The 23171-nt window shown below is 43.6% G+C and overlaps 2 protein-coding genes across 2 annotated transcripts; both read left to right on the top strand.

Annotated features, from left to right (window-relative positions):
• The first annotated feature begins 3949 nt into the window (after positions 1-3949).
• On the top strand, positions 3950-5264 carry LOC124142063 (ATP-dependent RNA helicase glh-2-like). Its single transcript, XM_048390088.1, has 2 exons — positions 3950-4639; positions 5170-5264. The coding sequence occupies exon 1, from the start codon at positions 3959-3961 to the stop codon at positions 4622-4624; it is 666 nt and encodes a 221-aa protein (XP_048246045.1). The 5' UTR covers positions 3950-3958; the 3' UTR covers positions 4625-4639; positions 5170-5264.
• A 4655-nt stretch (positions 5265-9919) lies between these two features.
• Positions 9920-12601, top strand: LOC124142062 (ATP-dependent RNA helicase glh-2-like). Its single transcript, XM_046510326.2, has 3 exons — positions 9920-10059; positions 10914-11662; positions 12499-12601. Exon 2 carries the CDS (start codon positions 10926-10928, stop codon positions 11643-11645), a length of 720 nt encoding a protein of 239 aa, XP_046366282.2. The 5' UTR covers positions 9920-10059; positions 10914-10925; the 3' UTR covers positions 11646-11662; positions 12499-12601.
• The last annotated feature ends 10570 nt before the right edge of the window (positions 12602-23171 follow it).

Genomic DNA, 23171 nt, shown 5'->3' on the forward strand with positions numbered 1-23171 from the left:
ATAATCAAGATCTATATTGTAATAAAACGGGTCTTACATCGCGAAGTGCATCAAATCACGCGAGCACCTTGATTTAAAATATGATAAGGTTTGGAAAATACCTGTTTACAACAAGTTGGCGGTGCACGTGCTTTGCAAATCCTCCAATCGACCGAAATCTGCACGACAGTTTACGAACCGGATTTCGATTTCGTTGCGAGATTTTGATTGGACTATGCATAGACTCGTTAGTCCAGCCAAAATGTAACTCCATAATACCAGCGTATTTCGGCAAAGGTGGAAACTGGACTTTTAAAGTCAGTTAACTCTCTTGCCTCGGGAAGATTGCTAGCACTATCAAACAAGCATTGGTTCGGACTCAGGACTCCATTTCATCTAACCTCGCCTTACCCCCAACATCAAGCTGACACGCCGTGATAGAACTGACACACTGTTCTAAGCGGCGTTAAGCCCAACTCACTCACTTACAAATTATATGACCGCCTCAGTGGTCTAGTGGAGAGCGGAAGGTCCGGGTTCGATCCCCATACCGAAAGACGTTAAAGGATGGTACTTGTTGTTTCCCTGTCTGGCACACGGCATTAAGGGGCTAAAACAAGGTCTGGTCGGCTCGGAGACAGAAAACTGTGTCTGGGGTATTCATCTCAAAACTGCGGCATGGTATCTCAGTGGGCTAGCATGATAAAATCGGCATTAGTCCGGACTAGTACAAGCAGCCACAGACACACACGCGCGCACGCACACGCACGCACACACACTGTAATCTAAATCCCATTTCACCTTACCTCACCTCACCTCACAAATTATATAAACGCCGTCACAGAGGAGGAGTAATGCTGCAAAACAAACTCACATCGTTTACAAAGACATATGCCACCTCTATTCCTCGTCTTACTGTGTGGTTGTTGGGATAAAGAGAAGAAAAACCTCTGCATTCTCAGATTGTCTGTACATACATAGAATTCTCTAAAAAGCAGCACACGACCTTCTTGGCGTTCCATGTCCGTTCCAAAAAAGAATCCCATCACTAAAACTATCCTTGCATGACACCTGACACGGCCTGGTGATCGCGTACAGGAAAACCGAACTGTATATAGTGGAAATTTTAATACGTATCCTGCTCTAATGGAACAAGACATGGCGTGGTCTTTGTCTATTGTAATGGTTAAAAAACACAAACAAATCTAACAGTACCAGAGGACTCTGGTGAAAGAAGAAAAGGTTCATAGTGAAATCTTCGCTGAATTAATTTGAACATAGGTTTAGGTAGATATACAGAGCTAAATTGAAAATGTGACTTTTGGCAGAACAGCCAGTGTTCCATGAATGCCTCCCTGTTGGAATTCCGGGGATAGAATACGTCCCCCAGAACGTCATCCATGTCTCCCTGTAAGAATTCCGGGGACAGAATACGTCCCCCAGAACGTCATCCATGTCTCCCTGTAAGAATTCCGGGGACAGAATACGCCCCCAGAACGTCATCCATGTCTCCCTGTAAGAATTCCGGGGACAGAATACGTCCCCCAGAACGTCATCCATGTCTCCCTGTAAGAATTCCGGGGACAGAATACGCCCCCAGAACGTCATCCATGTCTCCCTGTAAGAATTCCGGGGACAGAATACGTCCCCCAGAAGGTCATCCATGTCTCCCTGTAAGAATTCCGGGGACAGAATACGTCCCCAGGACTTCATCCATGTCTCACTGTATGGATTCCGGGGACAGAATACGTCCCCCAGTACTTCATCCATGTCTCTCTCAGGGTATTCCGGGGATATAATATGTCCCCCAGTACTTCATCCATGTCTCTCTCAGGGTATTCTGGGGATAGAATAAGCCCCAGTGTCAACGTGATAAGCAGATATTGAAATAATAACTTTATATTCATAACAATTTTCTATTTAATAGTACACTGCCGAACAAAAGGAAGTACGCACCCTTGATTCATGGTGAAAAAAAAGGTTATTTGATGGTGATGTATTTGACACGGGTATCATTGGCGAGTCTACATAGGTCATGCCAGTGAGTATCTTACAACAGGCGACTGTTTTCAGCCTAATAACGTCAATAAATATTGGGTCAAATCCAATTTTCAAGTGTTCACGTTCCTGTGTCCGTCAGTTTGGTTAAAGGTGAGGTGAGGTGAGGTGAAATTGGGTTTAACGTCGCTTCCAAGATTATTGCACCCATATAGCGACGTGTGTGTGTTTGGCTGCTTGTACAAGTCCGGACTAATGCTAATTTATAGTGCTAGCTCACTTAGATACCATGCCGCAGTTTAACATGAATACCCCACTCAGACACAGTATACTGACTCCGAGCCGGATAGTCCTTTTAGTGCCGAGCGCAAGACAGGGTAACAACAAGTACCATCTTTTAACGTCTTTTGGTATGACGCGGCCGGGGATCGAACCCCGGACCTTCCGCTCTCCGGGCGGACGCTCTACCACAAGACCATGGAGGCGGTCTTTGATTAAAGTCATTACACTCGACAACACAAAAAAACATGTCGCTCATCGGCTTTGAATAATCTTGTGCCTGATGAATGCTCTGATGATGGCCTTCCGCCTCCCCCCGGGATAAAGCTACCCCCCTCCTTTAGGATAAGCCCAGTTTGACAATCAAATGAGTGATAACACTGTGATGACGACCCATTTGTCTTGCAATGGCCCTGCATGACATGCCAGCATTTTTCATGCCTATCACTTGCCATCTTTCAGCGTTCGTTAACTTTTTCCTCACCATGGTTGATTTCCAACCTCTATTGGAAGGGGAATCTCACACAGGAGCAAAATGCAACCACGTGTCTGAAACTTGAATTCCACTTTTTATAGGGTAGGGGAACTGCAGCAACACGTAAAGCACGCTTTCCTTGTGGTATCTGGACAAATTTGGGTTCATGAAACTATGGAAGCCTAATTCAGTCATACATCATCATATTTCGTATTTCTGATTCCCACACGTGAAATCAAGAGACTATGAATATGGTGGCGCTTAACTTTTGTCCATGTGTATTAATCGGATCTTCACGGGGTGAAACTGTATGAAAGGTAAAATGTTTGTATCGATGGATTTATCATAGCCCTCAGAAGTGATGTATAAAAAACAAACTGATACTAAACGAGGAACGGATGAACCGCAGCTCGTCCACGCTCCATAATAAAACTGTTTATAAGTTGTGACTGCGGCGTTAAACAACATTCACTCACACACGACTCTTTAGTGGACAAGAAACATTGAACGCATCTGCATCAAGTTTTCTCAATACGTACGGGTTGTTTCTGGGGTAGTCGTGGTGCACGCGTGGCCCAGTCGTCTAAGGCGCCGCAATTCGCTGTGCAGAGTTACGTCCCTTGGTTACAGCAGAAACATACGATCTTGAGTCCCGGTTCGGCCCTATTATGTTTCTAGGATTGTCAACACCATACCCCTGCTCGTTGGTTTCACCAGAGTAGTAAACGTCTGAGATCTGCAGCACTTCGGGCTTTCATCCCACATAGGGGGTACGGGTGGCCCAGTCGTCTAAGGCGCCGCGATTCGCTGTGCAGAGTTGCGTCCCTTGGGCACGCCAGAAACCTATGATTGTGGGTTCGAATCCCGGTTCGCCCCGATTATGTTTCTAGGTTTGTCAGCACCATACCCGTGCGCGTGTGTTTCACCGAAGTGGTAAACATCTGAGACCTGCATCACTTTGGGCTTGCCTCCCACATTAAGCTGACACGCCGCGATATAACTGGAATACTGTTAAAAGCGGCGTTAAACCCAACTCACTCACACCCAATTCTTCCCACATAACACTGTCATAAAACTGAAATACTGATAAAGCGGCGGTTTAACCAAACTCACTCACTCACTCTTATGTCATATTTGCTTCTGTGTTTTGTCCATCAGCATCAATGTTTATGTATATACATTCTCATGGTGTAATGCCTTTTCATTTATGTTCGCAGTCACCGAATAATGAAGGCTGTTCCAACCGTCCTTGTGTTATTGGTCGTTACCGTGGCAACACGCGCACAGTTTGGACTATTTAACCCATTTAATCGCTTTGGCAGCTTTAGAAGGGGGCGCTCTCGAGGCTTTGGAGGTTTGGGGGGCTTCAACAACTTTAATAACTTCAATAACTTCAACAACCTTGGTTCATTAACGGGTTTCGCGGCGGGACTCACCGGAGGAAACGGAATCGTCGGCTTTGGTTTCGGATTTCCAACAACTACCACGAACACCTTCACCGGGTTCAACGGATTCAACGGGGTCAACGGATTCAATGGGGTCAACGGATTAACTAATTTCCAGCCGGGTCTGAATGGTTTCCAAGGTTTCCCTACATTCTCCGGTTTCACGGGAGGATTAAACACTGGCGGCAACAACGTATTCGGATTCAACACCGGCGGCAACAACATATTCGGATTCAACAACGGAATTAACAACGCATTCGGATTCAACAACGGAATTAACAACGGATTCAACAATGTAAATGGCTTCGCTGGATTCGGAAATGGCTTCGCTGGATTCGGAAATGGCTTCAGTGGATTCACCGGAACCGGAACTGGCACTGGCACAGGAACGGGAACCGGAACCGGAACCGGAACCGGAACTGGGGTTGGTCCAGGCATCAATGGATAGACTGCTATTGAAAAGGTACGTTTTATTTATAATCATAATTATCACTGACATAAGATAAAAATCGAGTCAGCCCAGCAGTCCTATCACTAAGACACAGCGGGGGCGTGGGGTGGCCTAGTGGTTACAGTGTTCCCTCATCACGCCGAAAACCCGGGTTCTGTTCAACACGTGTACAATATCTGGTGTCCTGCGTCGTGATGTTGCAGGAATATTGCAAAAGTGGCGTAAAACCATACTCGCCGCCATTCACTTACTCACGAAGACACACATGGTCAAGGTTATATTCCAATATGGAAACACATGTAGGTCAATTATCGTTGTCCGCCGTTCTTTTATTACAACGTTGTCTTACGCATAAACGCTTCAAAAGTCAAGGAATTAAAATTTAATTTCATTTTGAAGGTATACTTGACACAATAATTTTGTTTAATAATTTTCTAACAAAATTGCCCTTTATACATGTAATCTTATTAACAACTTTGTTGCGTAATTATATCTTTATTAGTCTATTTTGGTTCGTAAGAGTATTATTATTTTTGTTGAAGGTTTCAAACTCTGCCTTGGATGTCCTTGAAGTGGTACCGTCGCTAGTCAGGCTGTCTTTGGTGTAGACTCAAGAAATAAATCAAACCTTTTCAAATTTACTGTGTTTGTCATTTCTCCGAACTGTGTTGCACCAAAAAACACGTGTCGTAATTAAGTGGTTCTCATCACTTGTTAGCGGAAGTCTCTGCACTTAAAACATGAGTGGTTGGTGCTAATGGTCAAACATGACGGGGCGGTCGGGTAGCCTAGTGGTTTAAGCGTTCGCTCGTCACGCCGAAGACTCGGGTTCGATTCCCGACATGGGTACAATGTGTGAGCCCGTTTCAGGTGTCCCCCGCCGTGATATTGCTGTACTATTGCTAAAAGCGGCGTAAAACCATACTCACTCACTCAGTCAAGCATGACATTTCCGCGAACGCCTAGTGTCATTACTGATTTTCAGTGATTCATTCATATACTTTTCACCACCATGTTGCCTTTCACGGCCAAATGATAACGCTGAATAATAAAATGTTATGTTTAATCAATATTTCAATTATATGTAAGAAAGAAGGCGTGAATGGAGGTCCCAGACTTGCATCTTACCTTGTATCCGCTTTCAGGTGTTTCCGGCTGGACAGTACGTGACACTCGTCTACCACGAGCAGTTTCCGATAGGACAGTTCCCCGGTACCCCGTACTCGTCTACCACGAGGGGTTTCCGGCTGGACAGCTCCCTAAAAGCCCACACTCGTCTACTCCGATGGATGTCCGGCTAGACAGGTCCCCAGTACCTGACACTCATCTACCATGAGGGCTTTCAGGCTAGACAGTTCCCCAGTACCTCGTACTCGTCTACCAAGAGGATTTTCCGACAGCACAGGTCCTCAGTACCGAACACTCGTCTACCAAGAGGGCTTTCCGGCTAGACAGTTCCTCACTACCTCGTACTCGTCTACCAAGAGGATTTTCCGGCAGGACAGATCCCCAGTACCTGAGACTCGTCTACCAAGAGGGCTTTCCGGCTAGACAGTTCCCCAGTACCTAACACTCGTCTACCAAGAGGGCTTTCAGGCTAGACAGTCCCCCACTACCTCGTACTCGTCTACCAAGAGGATTTTCCGGCAGGACAGTTCCCTAGTACCTGACATTCGTCTACCATTTGGGGTTTCCGACGGGACAGGTTCTCAGTACCCCGTACTCGTCTATCACGAAGGGTTTCCGCTAGGACAGAACCCCAGTACCTCGTACTCGTCTACCATGTGGGGTTTTCCTGCAGGACAGGTCCTCAGTACCTCGTACTTGTCTACCACGAGGCTTTTCCGCCAGGACAGAACCCCAGTACCTCGTACTCGTCTACCACGAGGCGTTTCCGGCAGGACAGCTCCCCAGTACCTCGTACTCGTCTACCATGTGGGGTTTCCTGCACGAACGGATACCCAGGACCTTGTACTAGTCTACCACGAGCGGTTTCAGGCTAGACAGTTCCTAGTACCTGACACTCGTCTACCAACATGGCTTTCCGGCTAGACAGTTCCCCAATACCTCGTACTCGTCTACCACGAGGCGTTTCCGGCAGGACAGAACCCCAGTACCTCGTACGCGTCTAACACGAGGGGTTTCCGGCTAGACAGTTCCCCAGTACCCCGTACTCGTCTACCATGTGGGGTTTCCGGCTAGACAGAACCCCAGTACCTCGTACTCGTCTACCATGTGGGGTTTCCGGCTAGACAGTTCCCCAGTACCCCGTACTCGTCTACCACGAGGGGTTTCCGGCTAGACAGTTCCCCAGTACCTAACACTCGTCTACCATGTGGGGTTTCCGGCTAGACAGTTCCCCAGTACCTCGTACTCGTCTACCATGAGGGGTTTCCGGCTAGACAGAACCCCAGTACCTCGTACTCGTCTACCATGTGGGGTTTCCGGCTAGACAGTTCCCCAGTACCCCGTACTTGTCTACCACGAGGGGTTTCCGGCTAGACAGTTCCCCAGTACCTCGTACTCGTCTACCATGTGGGGTTTCTGGCTAGACAGTTCCCCAGGACCCCGTACTCGTCTACCACGAGGCGTTTCCGGCAGGACAGTTCCCCAGTACCCCGTACTCGTCTACCACGAAGGGTTTCCGGCTAGACAGTTCCCCAGTACCTCGTTCTCGTCTACCATGAGGGGTTTCCGGCAGCACAGTTCCCCAGTACCCCGTACTCGTCTACCATATGGGGTTTCCGGCTAGACAGTTCCCCAGTACCCCGTACTCGTCTACCATGTGGGGTTTCCGGCTAAACAGTTCCCGAGTACCCCGTACTCGTCTACTACGAGGCGTTTCCGGCAGGACAGAACCCCAGTACCTCGTACGGTTACGGTTAGGTCTGCCTATAAGGAATAATAGCTACAGAGTATGTGAAAGTGTAATCTTCAGTACTGGAGGAAATAAAGACAGCAAATCCTCTAGGTGTGACAACAAATCCTATAGAGTGTGTTGCTTCAGCGCAGTGACTGTGTAACGCTTCCGTGCACACAGGTGGGCTGATCCACAACGTTGGAGTTCACTAATGCCTACACTGTTGCAACAGACTAGCTGAATACCCTGTATATGCTTCTCCTGGTGTATCTCGTGTTTATTCATGATAGTTCATGGCTTGGTGTAAATAGGAAAATGTTGTAAGAATATTTGTTTTACTTAAGTATTTAGTTTACTCAAAGGGGAGAGGGAAATATACAGCTATAGAAATTCTAAGAAATACAGTACACTACGGTTATAACGAACACGCTTATAACGAACTTACGGATATAACGAACTTACTTTTTTTGGTCCGACTATTTGCTGTAGTTATGCTGTATATATGCTTATAACGAACTACGGTTATAGCGAACTAAAATTAGTAGTCCCTTTGAGTTCGTTATAACCGTACTTTACTGTACTTCACAAATCTTTGATTGCTACAGGTACAGACTCAATAACCTGACATTGACGTGTGTAGACTGGAAATGTGTTCAGGGCTGCTGCCTAGGAAGTGTACCACAGTGGGCAAGTTTTCCGGAGCTAGTCTCCACACAACCATTCCCGAGAAGACCAGGTAGCACTGAAGGTAGTTCTCTGCGTCAGCGAGTTCAGTCCAAGACAACTCCGATGATCAGAACCAGCAGGCCCTTGACTAGGATATGGGCCAACCAGACCATGGGGTCCTTCCTGACGTTCACTGAAGAATAGAACAAGCAGAGACGGAAGATGGGACAGTAGGTCCATGGACAACTCCTGGATCGATGACCAGCCGCATTGGGACCTGGAAATCACCATCACCACCTCGGTCCTTGGAGAAACAACCAGCTCGAGGAATGGCACTCTCATCTCAAGAAGGTGGTGCACAGGCCCATCCTATCACAGTTGCTCTTGTCAAGGTGCTGCAGAGCTTTGAGAAGACCGAGAGAAAAACGTTGACCCAGATGACCCATGGTGACCGCCAACCACCCCACACGAGGACTTACAGTGAGACTTACCAGAGGTTGCCAAGACTTAAAGACCAGCACCGAGCAGGAAGGAGACTTGTTTTGAGCATCTGACTGCTGCCGGACATGTAGTCAAGAGTGAGTGAGTGAGTGAGTTGGGTTTAACGCCGCTTTTAACATTATTCCAGTTATATCACGGCGTGTCAGCTTAATGTGGAAGGAAAGCCCGAAGTGATGCAGGTCTAAGACGTTTACCGCTTCGGTGAAACCCACGAGCACGGGTATGGTGCTGACAAACCTAGAAACATAACTTAGACTAAGTTAGACTTAGACGATTGGGCAACCCGTGCCCCCTGTAGTCAAGATGGACTCGTTCTCTCAATGACGGAGACTGTGTTATTGTATGTCTGAAAAAGTCACATGAATAAAAAATATCAATATCCTTAACCGTTTTAATTTAATACTATTACAGAAGGCATCTGTACACCTACTCAAGCAGGACTATACCACTATATTTCCCGGCTGGTGTTAGGAATAGAGAAAACCACTGGTGCATGAATTTGTTCATCATGCCTCAATGATGAGATCTGATTGGTCCACGTGGCCTTGGTAAAAAATTATGTATCCCGCCTTGGAGCCAAATATTCTTTCAGCAGGAGAATACGTAAATCCCTTATACCCCGCCACGAACAAGTAAGGCTGCACGTGGATTTCTGCGATGCAGGATAAATCACTTATACAGAACCAAATCGGTAAATGACCACACGAACAATTAACAAAATATTTTGAAGCACACAGATCTTGGTTTTCGATAAAAAAGGCAATACAATGGATCAAATAAGTGTCGCCAGCAATACGTAACAGGCCCTATAACACAAGGGAAGTAACACTAAAGAGCATACTCCCGGAACAGATTGACAGCTACAGTACTCGGCATCCCTCGGGCGCCAGAGTCACGCGTTGTCGCCAGAAACAAACACGCTGGCATCGACAATCACCAGAAACAAACACGCTGGCATCGACAATCACCAGAAACAAACAAACAACAATCTCCACTGCCATATAACAAATATATATCGGTTATACAATGTAGATCTGCGGTTGTCTATTGGTTACACAGTGTATTTCAGTTGTAAATCGACCGGATATCGATTCTATTACGATTCATAACCTCCGGACAACTCTCTTCATATCATACGTACTCGCAGATCGCACAAATGAGTTTCATGATTGACAAAAAAATCAGTTTGCCGAAAGATGTATGGACTTGTCGTGAACAACAAAATGTTAGATTTTTCTTCAAAGACTCTGCTGTCAATTTGAGTGATTTGACTGACAGATTACATGGGTTATGCCCCCTCGGATAATCATGGTGCTAATTGCGTATCATGCCCATGGGATAATATATAAAACCGGAAAACGCTTTTCGATCGGAACCAGAAGCTCGGCCCGACCGTCTGTTCAAGGTGAGTCTTTTATATTCAGGGTTCGGTGTTGTGTTTGGTGAATTAGCTTACGAGATAAAATGTTTGTCTTTGTTACTCTACAACACTGAGGTGAGGTGAAATTGGGTTTAACGTCGCGTTCAAGATTACTGCACGTGCGAATGTCTGTGTGTGTGTGTGTGTGTGTGTGTGTGTGTGTGGCTGCTTGTACTAGTCCGGACTGATGCCGATGTATTGTGCTTGCTCACTGAGATACCATGCCGCAGTTTAACATGAATACCCCACTCAGACACAGTATACTGACTCCGAGCCGACCAGTCCTTGTTTAAGCCTATATTAAATAATCGAATCTGGACCAGTCAATCCAGCGATTGGCATCATGAGCATCTATCTACGCATTTGGGATATGATGACATCCATCAACCAAGTCAGCCAGCCTGACCACCCGATCCCGTTAGTCGCCTTCAATTCTAACCGGGAATCTTAACGGGTGTTCTCAGACATTGAGAATTACAGAACTCATATACCGATAGAATCAAATATGCGAACGGGGAAACTTTGTTTTATAGCATGTAGATGTTTTCTAAATGTGGTGACGAGGCAGATACTAACGCTGATCACACATCATCGGACACCTTTTTAAGCATTAATAATGCCTCGCGTCCATTTTATATTTGTCCATCAGTATATGTTCTGTATTAAACACATACAGTAGGTCGGGCAGTTTATCCTTTTTGCAAACACCTGGTGTCATCAGTGATTTTCAGTGCTCCCTTTCACTGCTATTTCGACTTTTACGCCCAATGGAATCTGTTTCGTCGGATAATCGAGACTGGTTATTCTCTGGTGTTGACGTGTTTATTTTATTTTGACAGTTACCCCTAACAATGAAGGCTGTTCCCACCCTCCTCGTTTTACTGGCTGTCGCCTTGGCAACAAACGCGCAAATAGGGCGATTTAACCCGTTTAATCGGTTTGGTGGCTTTGGACGCATTGGCAGACTCGGAGGAGGCTTTGGAGGCTTAAGAGGCTTAGGAGGCTTAAGCGGACTCGGCAACGTCGGTAGTAGTTTCGGCTTCCTGTCCGTTCCGAGAACCACTGTCGGCTTTGGCTTCGGCTTCCCCACAACAGGAACCGGACAAACCAACTTTAACGGTCTAAACGGATTCAATAACTTTCAGCCGGGCCTGAACGGGTTCCAGGGATTTCCGGGTTTCTCCGGTTTTACTGGGGCAAACATAAATGGTTTAAACCAATTCGGTTTCAACAACGGATTCAACGGATTCACCAACGGGTTGAACGGATTGAACGGATTGAACGGATTCACCAACGGGTTGAACGGATTCAACACCGGATTGAACGGATTCAACACCGGATTGAACGGATTCAACACCGGATTGAACGGATTCACCAACGGATTCAACACCGGATTGAACGGATTCAACACCGGATTGAACGGATTCACCAACGGGTTCAGCGGTTTCACGGGATTAAATGGATTCACCGGATTTAATAGCAATGGTTTAACTTTACCAACCACAACCGGGACAGGTACTGGGACGGGTACAGGAACGGGAACTGGAATTGGTGACGGCATCAATGGGTAGAACGGGTTTGAAAACAGGTAATTTTTCCCCTTAACATCTTATCATTAAGATTTTTTGCAATAAAATAGCATGGTCAAGGCTCGATTTCACACATACACAGAAATAAATCTGTTCATAATCCTGCAACATTTCTAAAAGTACCATTGATTTATCTGTAGAATGGGATGCATTGAACTTTATACATTATGTCCGTAATCAGATTTAAATATATCTTTCATTCTTATTATTTTGTTGTGTTATATTTCTAAAAGTACCATTGATTTATCTGTAGAATGGGATGCATTGAACTTTATACAATATGTCCGTAATCAGATTTAAATATACCTTTCATTCTTATAATTTTGTTGTGTTATATTTCTAGAAGTACCATTGATTTATCTGTAGAATGGGATGCATTGAACTTTATACAATATGTCCGTAATCAGATTTAAATATACCTTTCATTCTTATAATTTTGTTGTGTTATATTTCTAAAAGTACCATTGATTTATCTGTAGAATGGGATGCATTGAACTTTATACATTATGTCCGTAATCAGATTTAAATATACCTTTCATTCTTATAATTTTGCTGTGTTATATTTCTAAAAGTACCATTGATTTATCTGTAGAATGGGATGCATTGAACTTTATATATTATGTCCGTAATCAGATTTAAATATACCTTTCATTCTAATAATTTTGCTGTGTTATATTTCTAAAAGTTCCATGGATTTATCTGTAGAATGGGATGAATTGAACTTTATATATTATGTCCGTAATCAGATTTAAATATACCTTTCATTCTAATAATTTTGTTGTGTTGATAAATGGCAGCCATTGTGGTGGTAAGGTTGTTATTATTTCTGTTGAAGGTATCACACTCCCGGAAGTCCTTTACGTTGCTCCGTCGCTTGTCTGGTTGCCTCAGCTGTAGGGTCGGAGAAAGAAAATAAGAAAATAAAGCTCTTGAGCACTGATGAATTTCTGTCATTTCTTTCATTCTGAGACCTGTGATGAAACAGTCCCCCTGGGGGACTCCTGACCCCACGAATATTTGTCTTAAGCCGACGTCTAAAGTGTATCGGGTGGCCAGACTCGGTCAGTCGTGCATTTTACCTCGACGGCGGTCATAATATCAACCTCTGGTTTGGCAGGTCAAGAAATAGCTGAACTATTGGTGACGTAAAACAGTATTCACTCACTCACTCATTCGAAAATGTTCAAATCATGTTCTGCCTTCCAGTTGACGTCATGTTGCTGTTGACGTTGGTGTTTGCGATGTTCATGGTTTAAAATTATTTTTGTGTGTGGATAAAGTGGATCACGGACGGTCCAGGCGTTAAATATCTGAACAGAGTTGTTTCCCTTAGGTGTTCGTGGATCCTATTATCGCGGGTTTGAATTCAAGATTCCCCCGGTGTATGATTCTGTTTTACAGCACCATACAATGCTGGTGGGTTTCACCAGTCTACAACATGTTGCTATAACTGAAACCCAAGTCACTCACTTACGTACTTATTGGTTAAACGTATTGTTGCGTTCGGGTAAGATGCCCTCTGTGATCCTGGTACCTTCGACTGTACCTTATTTCTACTTCCGAGTGAACCGGAAGTAGACATCTTTGATGTAGAGGAATACAACACACTCCCGGAAGCTTTAGAGACAAAAACATGCTGTAAGTGTTCAGCGCTGTTTTGATGGCGTTTTTCAAATCATTCTGAACATGGCGCCAAAACACATCGCACAAACACGACAACCGGGAACTTGACTCATTTTGACGCCAGCGACAAGGTTGGTTGGTTGGTTGGTTTGTTTGTTGTTTAACGCCGCACTCAGCAATATTCCAGCTATATGACGGCGGTATGTAAATAATCGAGTCTGGACCAGACAATCCAGGGATTGACAGCATGAGCATCGATCCACGCGATTGGGATCGATGACATGTAGCGACAAGGAGAGTGATGAACTCATGAAGGAAGAAATTAGTAAAAGCCATTTTTAAAGACACAAATAATGAGATTGGTAACATATTATATTTGCTCATATACTGAAAAAGTTAGGAATCATGAATATTTTGGGAGATATGTATATGCAATTGTGTCCTTAGTCTTCCCCAACCACGTTTTTTGTTCAGTATATAAGTTGTAACAAACGAAACAAGTTGTGTTTGCTTCTGTGTTGTTTATCGCTGCACTCAGCAATATTCCAGCTATATGACGTCTGTCAATCGAGTCTGGACCAGACAAGCCAGTGATTGATATCACGAGCATCGATCCACGCAGTTGGGAGCGATGACATGCATCAACCAAGTCTGCGAGCCTGACCACCGGATCCCGTTAGTCGCCTCTTACGACAAGCATAGTCGCCTTTTATGACAAGCGTGAGTTACTGAAGACCTATTCTACCACGGATCTAAACGGGTAGAAACGAAACAAGCATTGCCATGACAAAATCCAGAGGTTTTCGTTAGGGTCATAATACTTTTTCTGCTTCGGCTTCAAGACAAACATTTTCTGAAACATCTCAAGGGAAGAATCAAACATTAACACATATTTCCAGACACCCAGATGACAAGTAAATAATGCAGGTTGAGGTCGCAGAACTTGAAGCAAACCTTCGACGATTTTCTGGAACAAATTATTTCTTCACACCAAAAAGATGCACAAGAAGACATACACATAAAATGCTGATACATGTACAAGTATACAAGCAAACAGAGCAGAGAATCTGTCCAGGCAGAGATACGAAAACATGCAGAGAAACGGACGTACAATCAATCAATCAGTTCATTCAGTAGACATACCTTAGCCTCGCGTACATAAAACGTCAATTTTGAAGATACAAAAACAGGAGTTGCAGCAAGGAAAAAAATTGCCACGTGCAATCTGTATTCTCGGATATTTCCAACTGTTCATCATATGGATTTTACTATAGAAAGGAACTGTATAAAAACAAAGTATCACTAATATAATATGAGTACGAAAATACACGAGATTACTACATGTAAGAAATGAGTTAGGAAGTTATTCTTGATGTGCGAAGGTAAATTTCTTAAACGTTTTTGACGAAGATGATGATATACTGGACTTTTTTATTTAGAGAAAGGGAAATTTATCTTCTACGATATATGTTTAACAAAAACGACCCTGACGTGGAACACCATCACGTCTACCAATATGTTTGTAAATGGGTAGTTCGGCAACCCTTAATAATAATAATAATAATAATGATAATGATAATAATAATAATAGTAATAATGAGTCCATTTTTACTCCATACCAGCTCGTGTGCTCATGGCGCCTATATTATTACACCAGTCAATGGATCAGTGAGCACTCGATTTTAATTCTCAGCTCCCTGGGGAGTATACTACCCAAGCTGCATGTGAGGCGCTAGATGGTTACCATCTCATCCTGCCGGGTACCCACTCACTGCTGGGTGAACAGGCACATTTCGATTAAAGTCACTTGCCTAAGGAGACACTACATATGGTACATGTGCTTCTGTGCGGGACAGGACCAAAGCCGTAGAAACTCGCAGGAGTCAAGATGCTGAACGCCGTGGTCACCAACGTTATTAATAAAGTAATTCTACTCCGTTCGTCTTTTGATTTTATGTTCAACACGTACGTTTCTATACAGAACGATTGTTTTATTTCAGAATAAAATCCATATGATGAACAGTTGGAAATATCCGAAAATACAGATTGCACGTGGCAATTTTTTATTCTTGTTTCAAATTTAAACGAAAAGGTTTCTTTCTTGCCAACACCCGATGCATCCCAAACAAAACTATATCCATATCGAAACCATATCGTTCTAATATGATATACCCACATTTTTGTCCTAACTTGTCTAGCTTGTAAAGGGGCTCTCACACTTTGCCGAGTTGCGTCCCGAGTATGGACCCGAGCTGGCTCGGGGGTACTCGTATGGAGCTCGTAGCGAGGTCGTACTAAACTCGGGGTAACTCGGGATACCTCATACTGATCTACGACTCCAACTCCTAGCAAACTCGTAATAAACTCGTAACACACTCGTCCTACTCGTAGTACCCTCGTGGCGACCTCGTGGTGCTCGTACAGAACTCGTATGAGGATCGTCTGCAAAATTTATTGCCGAGTTGACCGAGTCTAATACGAGCTGTACGAGTGTAATTCCCGCCGAATTAGTTCGCAGCTCGTAGCCATTTCGTACCAAAGTCGTACCAAACTCGTACAGCTCGTATCGAGATCGTTGTGCTCGTATGCAACTCTTAATAGACTCCTATTGCACTCCTACTGGACTTCTATTGGACTCCTATGGGGCTCGTAACACACTCGTAGCGTACTCGTATGATACTCGTATATAGGTAGTCTCTTCCCGAGTCCTAACCGAGTTATGCTCGGTAGAGCTCGGCAACCACCTCGGCAAAGTGTGAGAGCTGCTTAACACTGTTTTGGATATCTGATTTCTGGCAATTCATGAAGTCTAAGCCAGTATTTAACCAACAACGAATCAACAAAAATAAAATGTCTTCCACATTCAGCTAGGATAGCAACATTAGTACAATTATAACCCACACCTAAGACATATTTGCAAAATCTTACATGAAATTGTTTAATGACAGTCCATTTTTGGAATTCCCATATCTCAGATGCATACGAACTGATTGGTTTATCTGGACATCAAAGATTTTGAATAGAGCTGCAGGGGATATCTTTTCCAAACTCTTAACAATGATTTTTACAGAGGACAGTGCTTTGTTAGCTTTATTTTCAAAATTTTGAACAGCTTTTGACCAGAAAACCTTACCTGAAAATATCAGTCCCAAATAATTATAATAGGTTGAAATCTTCAACTTTCTACCACCAATAGAACAAACTTCACTTTTCCACCACTCTAAAAATTAAAACTTCAGTCTTCTTAAAATTAACACTCAATCCCCATTTGCGACAAAACTGTTGTAACAATGCGACAAATGGCCAAAATGTCGCGTTGTCACATTGTCGCTCTTTGGTTAAATTTGAGACTTTTTGTTTGTTTTTTGGAAGGTCGATAATGCGACAACGCGACAACGCAAAAATGTCCCTTCTAGGATTCAATATATAGTGAGTGAGTGAGTATGGTTTTACGCCGCTTTTAGCTATATTCCAGCAATATCACGGCGGGGGACACCAGGAATTGGCTTCACACATTGTACCCATGTCGGGAATCGAACCCGGGTATTCGGGCGAAAGCTTTAACCACTAGGCTACCCGACCGCCCCGATTCCATATATAAACATTCATAAACTCAACAAAACCTTTCAAACAATTGTTAAGTATAGATGTGAATATCTACCCACAAACGTACGTTAGACATATCCCACCATACTTATTGACATCATGTTGATTACCCTTTTTGTTTTATGGAAGAAAATATGCTTTTTGACCACTGATCTTGAAGATCACTTATTACGGTGGCCCATAAGGGACATGGAGTCTGTTTTTCAATATTTTGATGTTTAACTTACTTTTATCGTAACCTTTTGCAAATATACACAATTTGTCATACAAATATGTGATAAATCATGTATAAAAACAACCGAAAACATGGAAAATGTACTTTCAAGTAGCTATTGAGTCGCTGAAATGTAAAGCGAAAATGTCATAAATTAAAATGGAAATGTCAAAAACCAAAACGAAAAGGTCAAAAACTAAAATGAAAATGTCAAAAAAATACAATGAAACCACAGAAAACTATTTCCACCGCGGTGATAATTTTCCCACCGCGGTGGAAATATTATTACCGATGTGTAAATAGTTTTCACCGCGGTTGAAATATTATTACCGCGGTGGGTTATTATCACCGCGGTGGAAATAGTTTTCTGTATTTTCAGTTTTTGACATTTGCGCTTTTGTTTTTGACATTTTCATTTTAGTTTTTGACATTTTCGTTTTTGTTTTTGACATTTTCATTTTACTTCTTGACATTTTCGTTTCACTTTTCAGCGATTCAATATCTTCTTTACACATGATTTATCACATATTTGTAAGACAAATCGTGTTAATTTGCAAAAGTTAAAAGTAAGTGAAATATCAAAATATTGAAAAACAGACTCCATGTCCCTTATGGGCCACCGTAACTTTTAGATTTTTCAATCTCTCCATACTGATGCCTCTGTTTAACAAGACAGGCATCATGATGACGAACATCCCAGCTGTCTGATCTCTCATCGTGAAACTCATAGTCATCGAAAGTAAGTCATCATCGATGAGTGAGTGAGTGTGGTTTTACGCCGCTTTTAGCAATATTCCAACGGCGGGGGACACCAGAAATGGGCTTCACACATTGTATCCATGTCGGGAATCGAACCCGGGTCATCGGCGTGACGAGCGAACGCTCTAACCACTAGGCTACCCGACCGCCCCCATCAACGATGACATCATCTTGGATGTTTAAAACAGTGTTCAGCCCTTGAAGCACGATGAATTGAAGGCACGGTCTATATGAAGTTGTTATTAAAAGCCTCCACATGAGCCCAAAAATATCATTTGTTGCTTTAGAATAACACACTTCTTTACGATGACGACACATCTGTCTGAATTTATTTCGGACCTTACGAAACTCTCAAATATCCAAATTCACCTGCGAGTCTAAAACTGTCCAGTAATTTATATTTGACATTTTTCAACTTCCTGCAGTCTTTATCAAACCATGCACCACTCTTGGAGAACTTATTGTTATTTACACTCGGTGTCACACCACAGCTCAAAGCGGACGATTATATACTGTCAATAAGTGTATGGGAAGCAAGCGATGTACTATTCGATGAAATGTTATCAAACTCCTCCAGAGAAAGCATATCTTACTCACTTTCTGAAGCCTTTTTCAATGTCTCTGCTTTTGCTGGATGCCACAACCGTTTCTAAAAAGCAGAGATGTCATAAGTGAGTGAGTGAGTTGTGTTTAACGCCGCTTTTAACATTATTCCAGTTATATCACGGCGTGTCAGCTTAATGTGGGAGGAAAGCTCGAAGTGATGCAACTCTCAGACGTTTACCACTTCGATGAAACCCACGAGCACGGGTATGGTGCTGATAAACCTAGAAACATAATCGGTACGAACCTGGATTCGAACCAACAACCATAGGTTTCTGGCGTGCCCAAGGGACGCAACTCTGCACAGCGAATCGCGGCGCCTTAGACGACTGGGCCACCCGTGCCCCCTGATGTCATAAGACTCAGACACAGTTATATCTTTCTCATAGCGTTTTAGTTGACATGTTATCGGGAAATGATCCGATTCTACCCTGGTTTCAATATAAGTTAAGGAAGACATTAGTAATTTCACTTTTATATAAAGCCTAAATTATTAAAATTATCTTTCGATACATTTTAATGAAAAAAAATATGTATATCCCAATCTTAAAATTCAGAACATGTAACCAGATTTACCAATTGAAACCGGCCGTTGGAATAATGTAAAGTAGGAAGATCGTGTATGTGAACTGTACAACTCTCCTTTAGTTGCACACGAATGTCAATATTTGTTTGGATGCCAAGCTCTGTTAAACATAGACTTGTATATATAATTTCCTACCAAAATAAATGGTCTAATTTGTATACATTTAAGAGGTTGTTGTCCAGTCAAAACGCTAGACATCTTCAGAACATTTCAAGATTTATCGATGAAATATTTAAAGCAGTACGAAAACACAAAACAGAAAAGAGGTAATATATCCCTGCTAGACATACTGCCATCTTGTCACATACTAATACTTAATGTGAACATGCTTATTCTTGTGTACTCTTTTGTACCGTCGCCGGCGGTTTGAAGAGAAAAACCCGTTCTGTTCTGTTCAACACTGAAATTTAAAATAGACCTAAATAAATCAGTTGAACACAACATGTAGTCAACAATACTAGCGCCTCTGTTTACAAAACATGTAAAAGCACCACAAGAGCCACCCCGAGATCTACCGTTCAAAATACGGATTCCGTGGCGACAACATGAGTTAATTAATGGGGCCTTTACACAGGATGGCAACCTTCGTGCCTCCCGTGTGCGACCATAGAATTTGCCAGGTCGTCGTTGGAGGCTCAAAGGAGGCAGAATGGTTGCCTAGGTCGTTCCAAGGTGGTACACAGGAGGTTCAGACATCGCCATGGACGCCATGGTCGCCGTGAATATTTGAACATGTTCAAAACAGTCGCACAAAGGTCGCCCAGGAGGTTCGTTGCTCAAAGGTGGCTCAAAGGAGGCAGTAGGGAGGCACAAGTATTGCCGTTGTTGCAGAATGGAGGCACAGTGGTCGCCCAATGGTCGCCAGGTAATAGATGCGTTCTGCTGAAATATTGTCCAGTAAATGTGGGCGATGCTTCTGCGTCCCTTGTGCCTTCTTTGGGTGAACAACAGCGTGCATTGAACGATGAGTATTGCGACCGCCGTGCCTCCATTCGGCGACCACGGCATCCCTTGAGACACCATGGCAATGCTTCTGCCTCTTTTCTGCCTCATTTGAGCTACCTGTAGTGCCTCCTCAGCCTGCCTATAAATAGAGGGCTTGTACCTGCAGTGTTTCATTGTGGTTGCAGACGCTGAACAACTCGAGCAATTACTACTGAACAACTGCTTGAGCAGTTACATGGAAACATGACTTTCTTGGTTTAGGCGACCATTGAGCATCATGGCCAGGTTTTGATCGCTCGAAGGTGGTACAAAAGTCGCAGCCCTGTGTAATGGGGCCTTAAGTCTTTGCCAGAGTTATTAATCTCATTGTCTCGAGAAGAGCGCGGTGTATCAAACATGTCTGCAACATCCACTGCATCACTTCCGGGAATCTATTCATAATTCCCGGAAATGGCATAGTCCATGAGATGATATCTGCATCCCATGTTGTGATTTAAGTTATGTTACATCTTCATCAGAACCCGTGAAGATCCGGGGTAGAATAGGTCTTCAGCAACCCATGCTTGCCGTAAAAGGTGACTATGCTTGTCGTAAGAGGCGACTAACGGGATCGGGTGGTCAAAATCGCTGACTTGGTTGATGCATATCCTCGTATCCCAATTGCGTGGATCGATGCTCATGATATCATTACTGGATTGTCTGGTCCAGACTCGATTATTTACAGACCGCCGTCATATAGCTGGAATATAGTGCGGCGTTAAACAACAAACAAACCAAACCAAACATCTTTATCAAGATACTGTATACCTTTGATATCACGGCTGTCGCGACTGAAGATTATTCTGGATGTATGTACGCAAATCCGAGAATGATAGCCCTGTCTAATCTCGTGAATTGTGATTTAAACACAACAAAGATGCAGTCACTGTACGTCTAACATACTTGTGTGATACAATCTGTCAGTAGCCTGGGTATCACCACTGCTACGCCGTCTCTGTTATTATAGGTTCTGTGATTCAGGTAACAAGTGTGATTTGGGTAATAAAGCGACAAAACCCTTTTCATATCCAATAGAAATCTCTGCATAAAGCCGAGTCGATTGTACGCTTCCGACTTAATCGTGATCGTGTGTTTATGAATCACTATCAAATAGTGATGATACCGGGTGTTCGCGAAAAGGTCAGCGTATCCTGCCTCTACGGTGGCACCCGTCACAAACACATGCAACGGCAAGTTAATTGTTCACCTGAAAAAGCACCGGAACATATGGTACAAATCAAAATAGGGTACTGCATCGGACATAATTTTTGTCACTGATGAGTCAAATTTGGAAATGTCCTCCCCATGTCTACCGTAATTGTTTTGGAAAGCTTTACTGGGGCCTTGAATGTTGTAACCTTGATCAAACAACTTCTGAGCAAGAGTCTTATGACCAAAATTATTTCTGATGCAATTCCCTATTTTGACTTGTACCATATGCTTTCCACGCAATTGGGATACAATGACATGCACCAACCACCCGATCCCGTTAGTCGCCTCTTACGACAATCACCGTCACCTTTTACGGCAAGCATGGTTTCCTGAAGACCTATCCTACCCTGGATTTTCACTGGTGCGAACACCTAGTATCCTAACTATGTGATGGTGATTCATAAACGTATGCTTATTACTTAACGTATATCGTATATCTTTTTATTTGTATTTTAGTTCTTTTTCGCATGGTCTCCCAGTAAACAAACAACTTGGGCCAATCCTTGCTCGTAGACACGCTCACATAGTGCCACGTGACCCTATTCCATATTGCCGAGATTTGAAAAACGTCTCCAAGTCATATTATAATGTCGTCATCTTTAAACTCATTAAATGTGATATGATTGATGGCAAGACATGTTTCTACCTTCAAAGATAAAATAGCTGATGCTTCGGGCATTGAAGAGCGAAAGCATTAGGTGGGAATAGAGCTGTTGTGAATTCTGTATCCGAGGGATGTTAGTGCAAAGGAAAATGCATTTATGCACCCACTATTCTAATATTATGTTCAGGTATTCAAAAAGTACATTTGAGCATCAGAAACTTTAATTTTTGTTCGGCATAAATGAGGTGAGGTGAGGTGAAATTGGGTTTAACGTCGCGTCCAAGATTATTGCACTTATATAGCGACGTGCATGTACGTGTGTGTGTGTGTGTGTGTGTGTGTGTGTGTGTGGCTGCTTGTACTTGTCCGGACTGGTGCCGATTTATAGTGCTACCCCACTCAGACACAGTATACTGCCTCCGAGCCGACCAGTCCTTGCTTTAGCCCCTTAATGCCGAGCGCCAGACAGGGTAACAACAAGTACCATCTTTTAACGTCTTTTGGTATGGCGCGGCCGGGGATCGAACCCCGGACCTTCCGCTCTCCGGGCGGACGCTCTACCACTAGACCACGGAGGCGGTCACGGCATAAATGAAGTTGATGAGTGAGTGAGTTTGTTGTTTAACGCCGCGCTCTGCAATATTCCAGCTATTTGTCTGTTCTGTAAATAATTGAGTCTTGACCAGACAATCATTGACATCATGACACCATGAGATCATGAGCATCGTTCCACGCAATTGGGATACGATCACAAATAGTAATCAAGTCAGCAAGCCTGACTACCCGATCCCGTTAGTCGCCTCTTACGACAAGCATAGTCGCCTCTCACGGCAAGCATATGATGCTGAAGACCTATTCTATCCCGGATCTTAAAGGCGTTGGGGTAGCCTAGTGGTTAAAGCGTTCGCTCATCACGCCGAAGACCCGGTTCGATTCCCCACATCGGTTACGTACAATAGGTGAATCCCTTTTCTGGTGTCCCCCACCGAATATGACTAAGAGCGGCGTAAAACCGTACTCACTCAATCAATGAATCATATATTTCCATCGCCGTTTTGCCTCTTTGGAATCTGTAACGCAAGATAATCGAGAACGATTATTGTGTGGCGTTGGCGTTATTATAAGTTGTAGCAGGATCACGTGGGATGGGGTTTTATGCGTCCCTCGTAATGTTTTATACCAGTCGCCGGAACATGGGGTTTTATGCGTCCCTCGTAATGTTTTATACCAGTCGCCGGAACATGGGGTTTTATGCGTCCCTCGTTATGTTTTATACCAGTCCCGGAACATGGGGTTTTATGCGTCCCGCGTAATGTT

Source organism: Haliotis rufescens, unplaced genomic scaffold (genome assembly GCF_023055435.1).
Source record: "Haliotis rufescens isolate VD_foot unplaced genomic scaffold, xgHalRufe1.0.p SCAF_81, whole genome shotgun sequence".
Lineage (NCBI taxonomy): Eukaryota > Metazoa > Mollusca > Gastropoda > Lepetellida > Haliotidae > Haliotis > Haliotis rufescens.

Excerpts from the sequence above, each read along its gene's own strand:
- LOC124142063 (XM_048390088.1), top strand. The coding sequence starts at position 3,959 with ATGAAGGCTGTTCCAACCGTCCTTGTGTTATTGGTCGTTACCGTGGCA.
- LOC124142062 (XM_046510326.2), top strand. The coding sequence starts at position 10,926 with ATGAAGGCTGTTCCCACCCTCCTCGTTTTACTGGCTGTCGCCTTGGCA.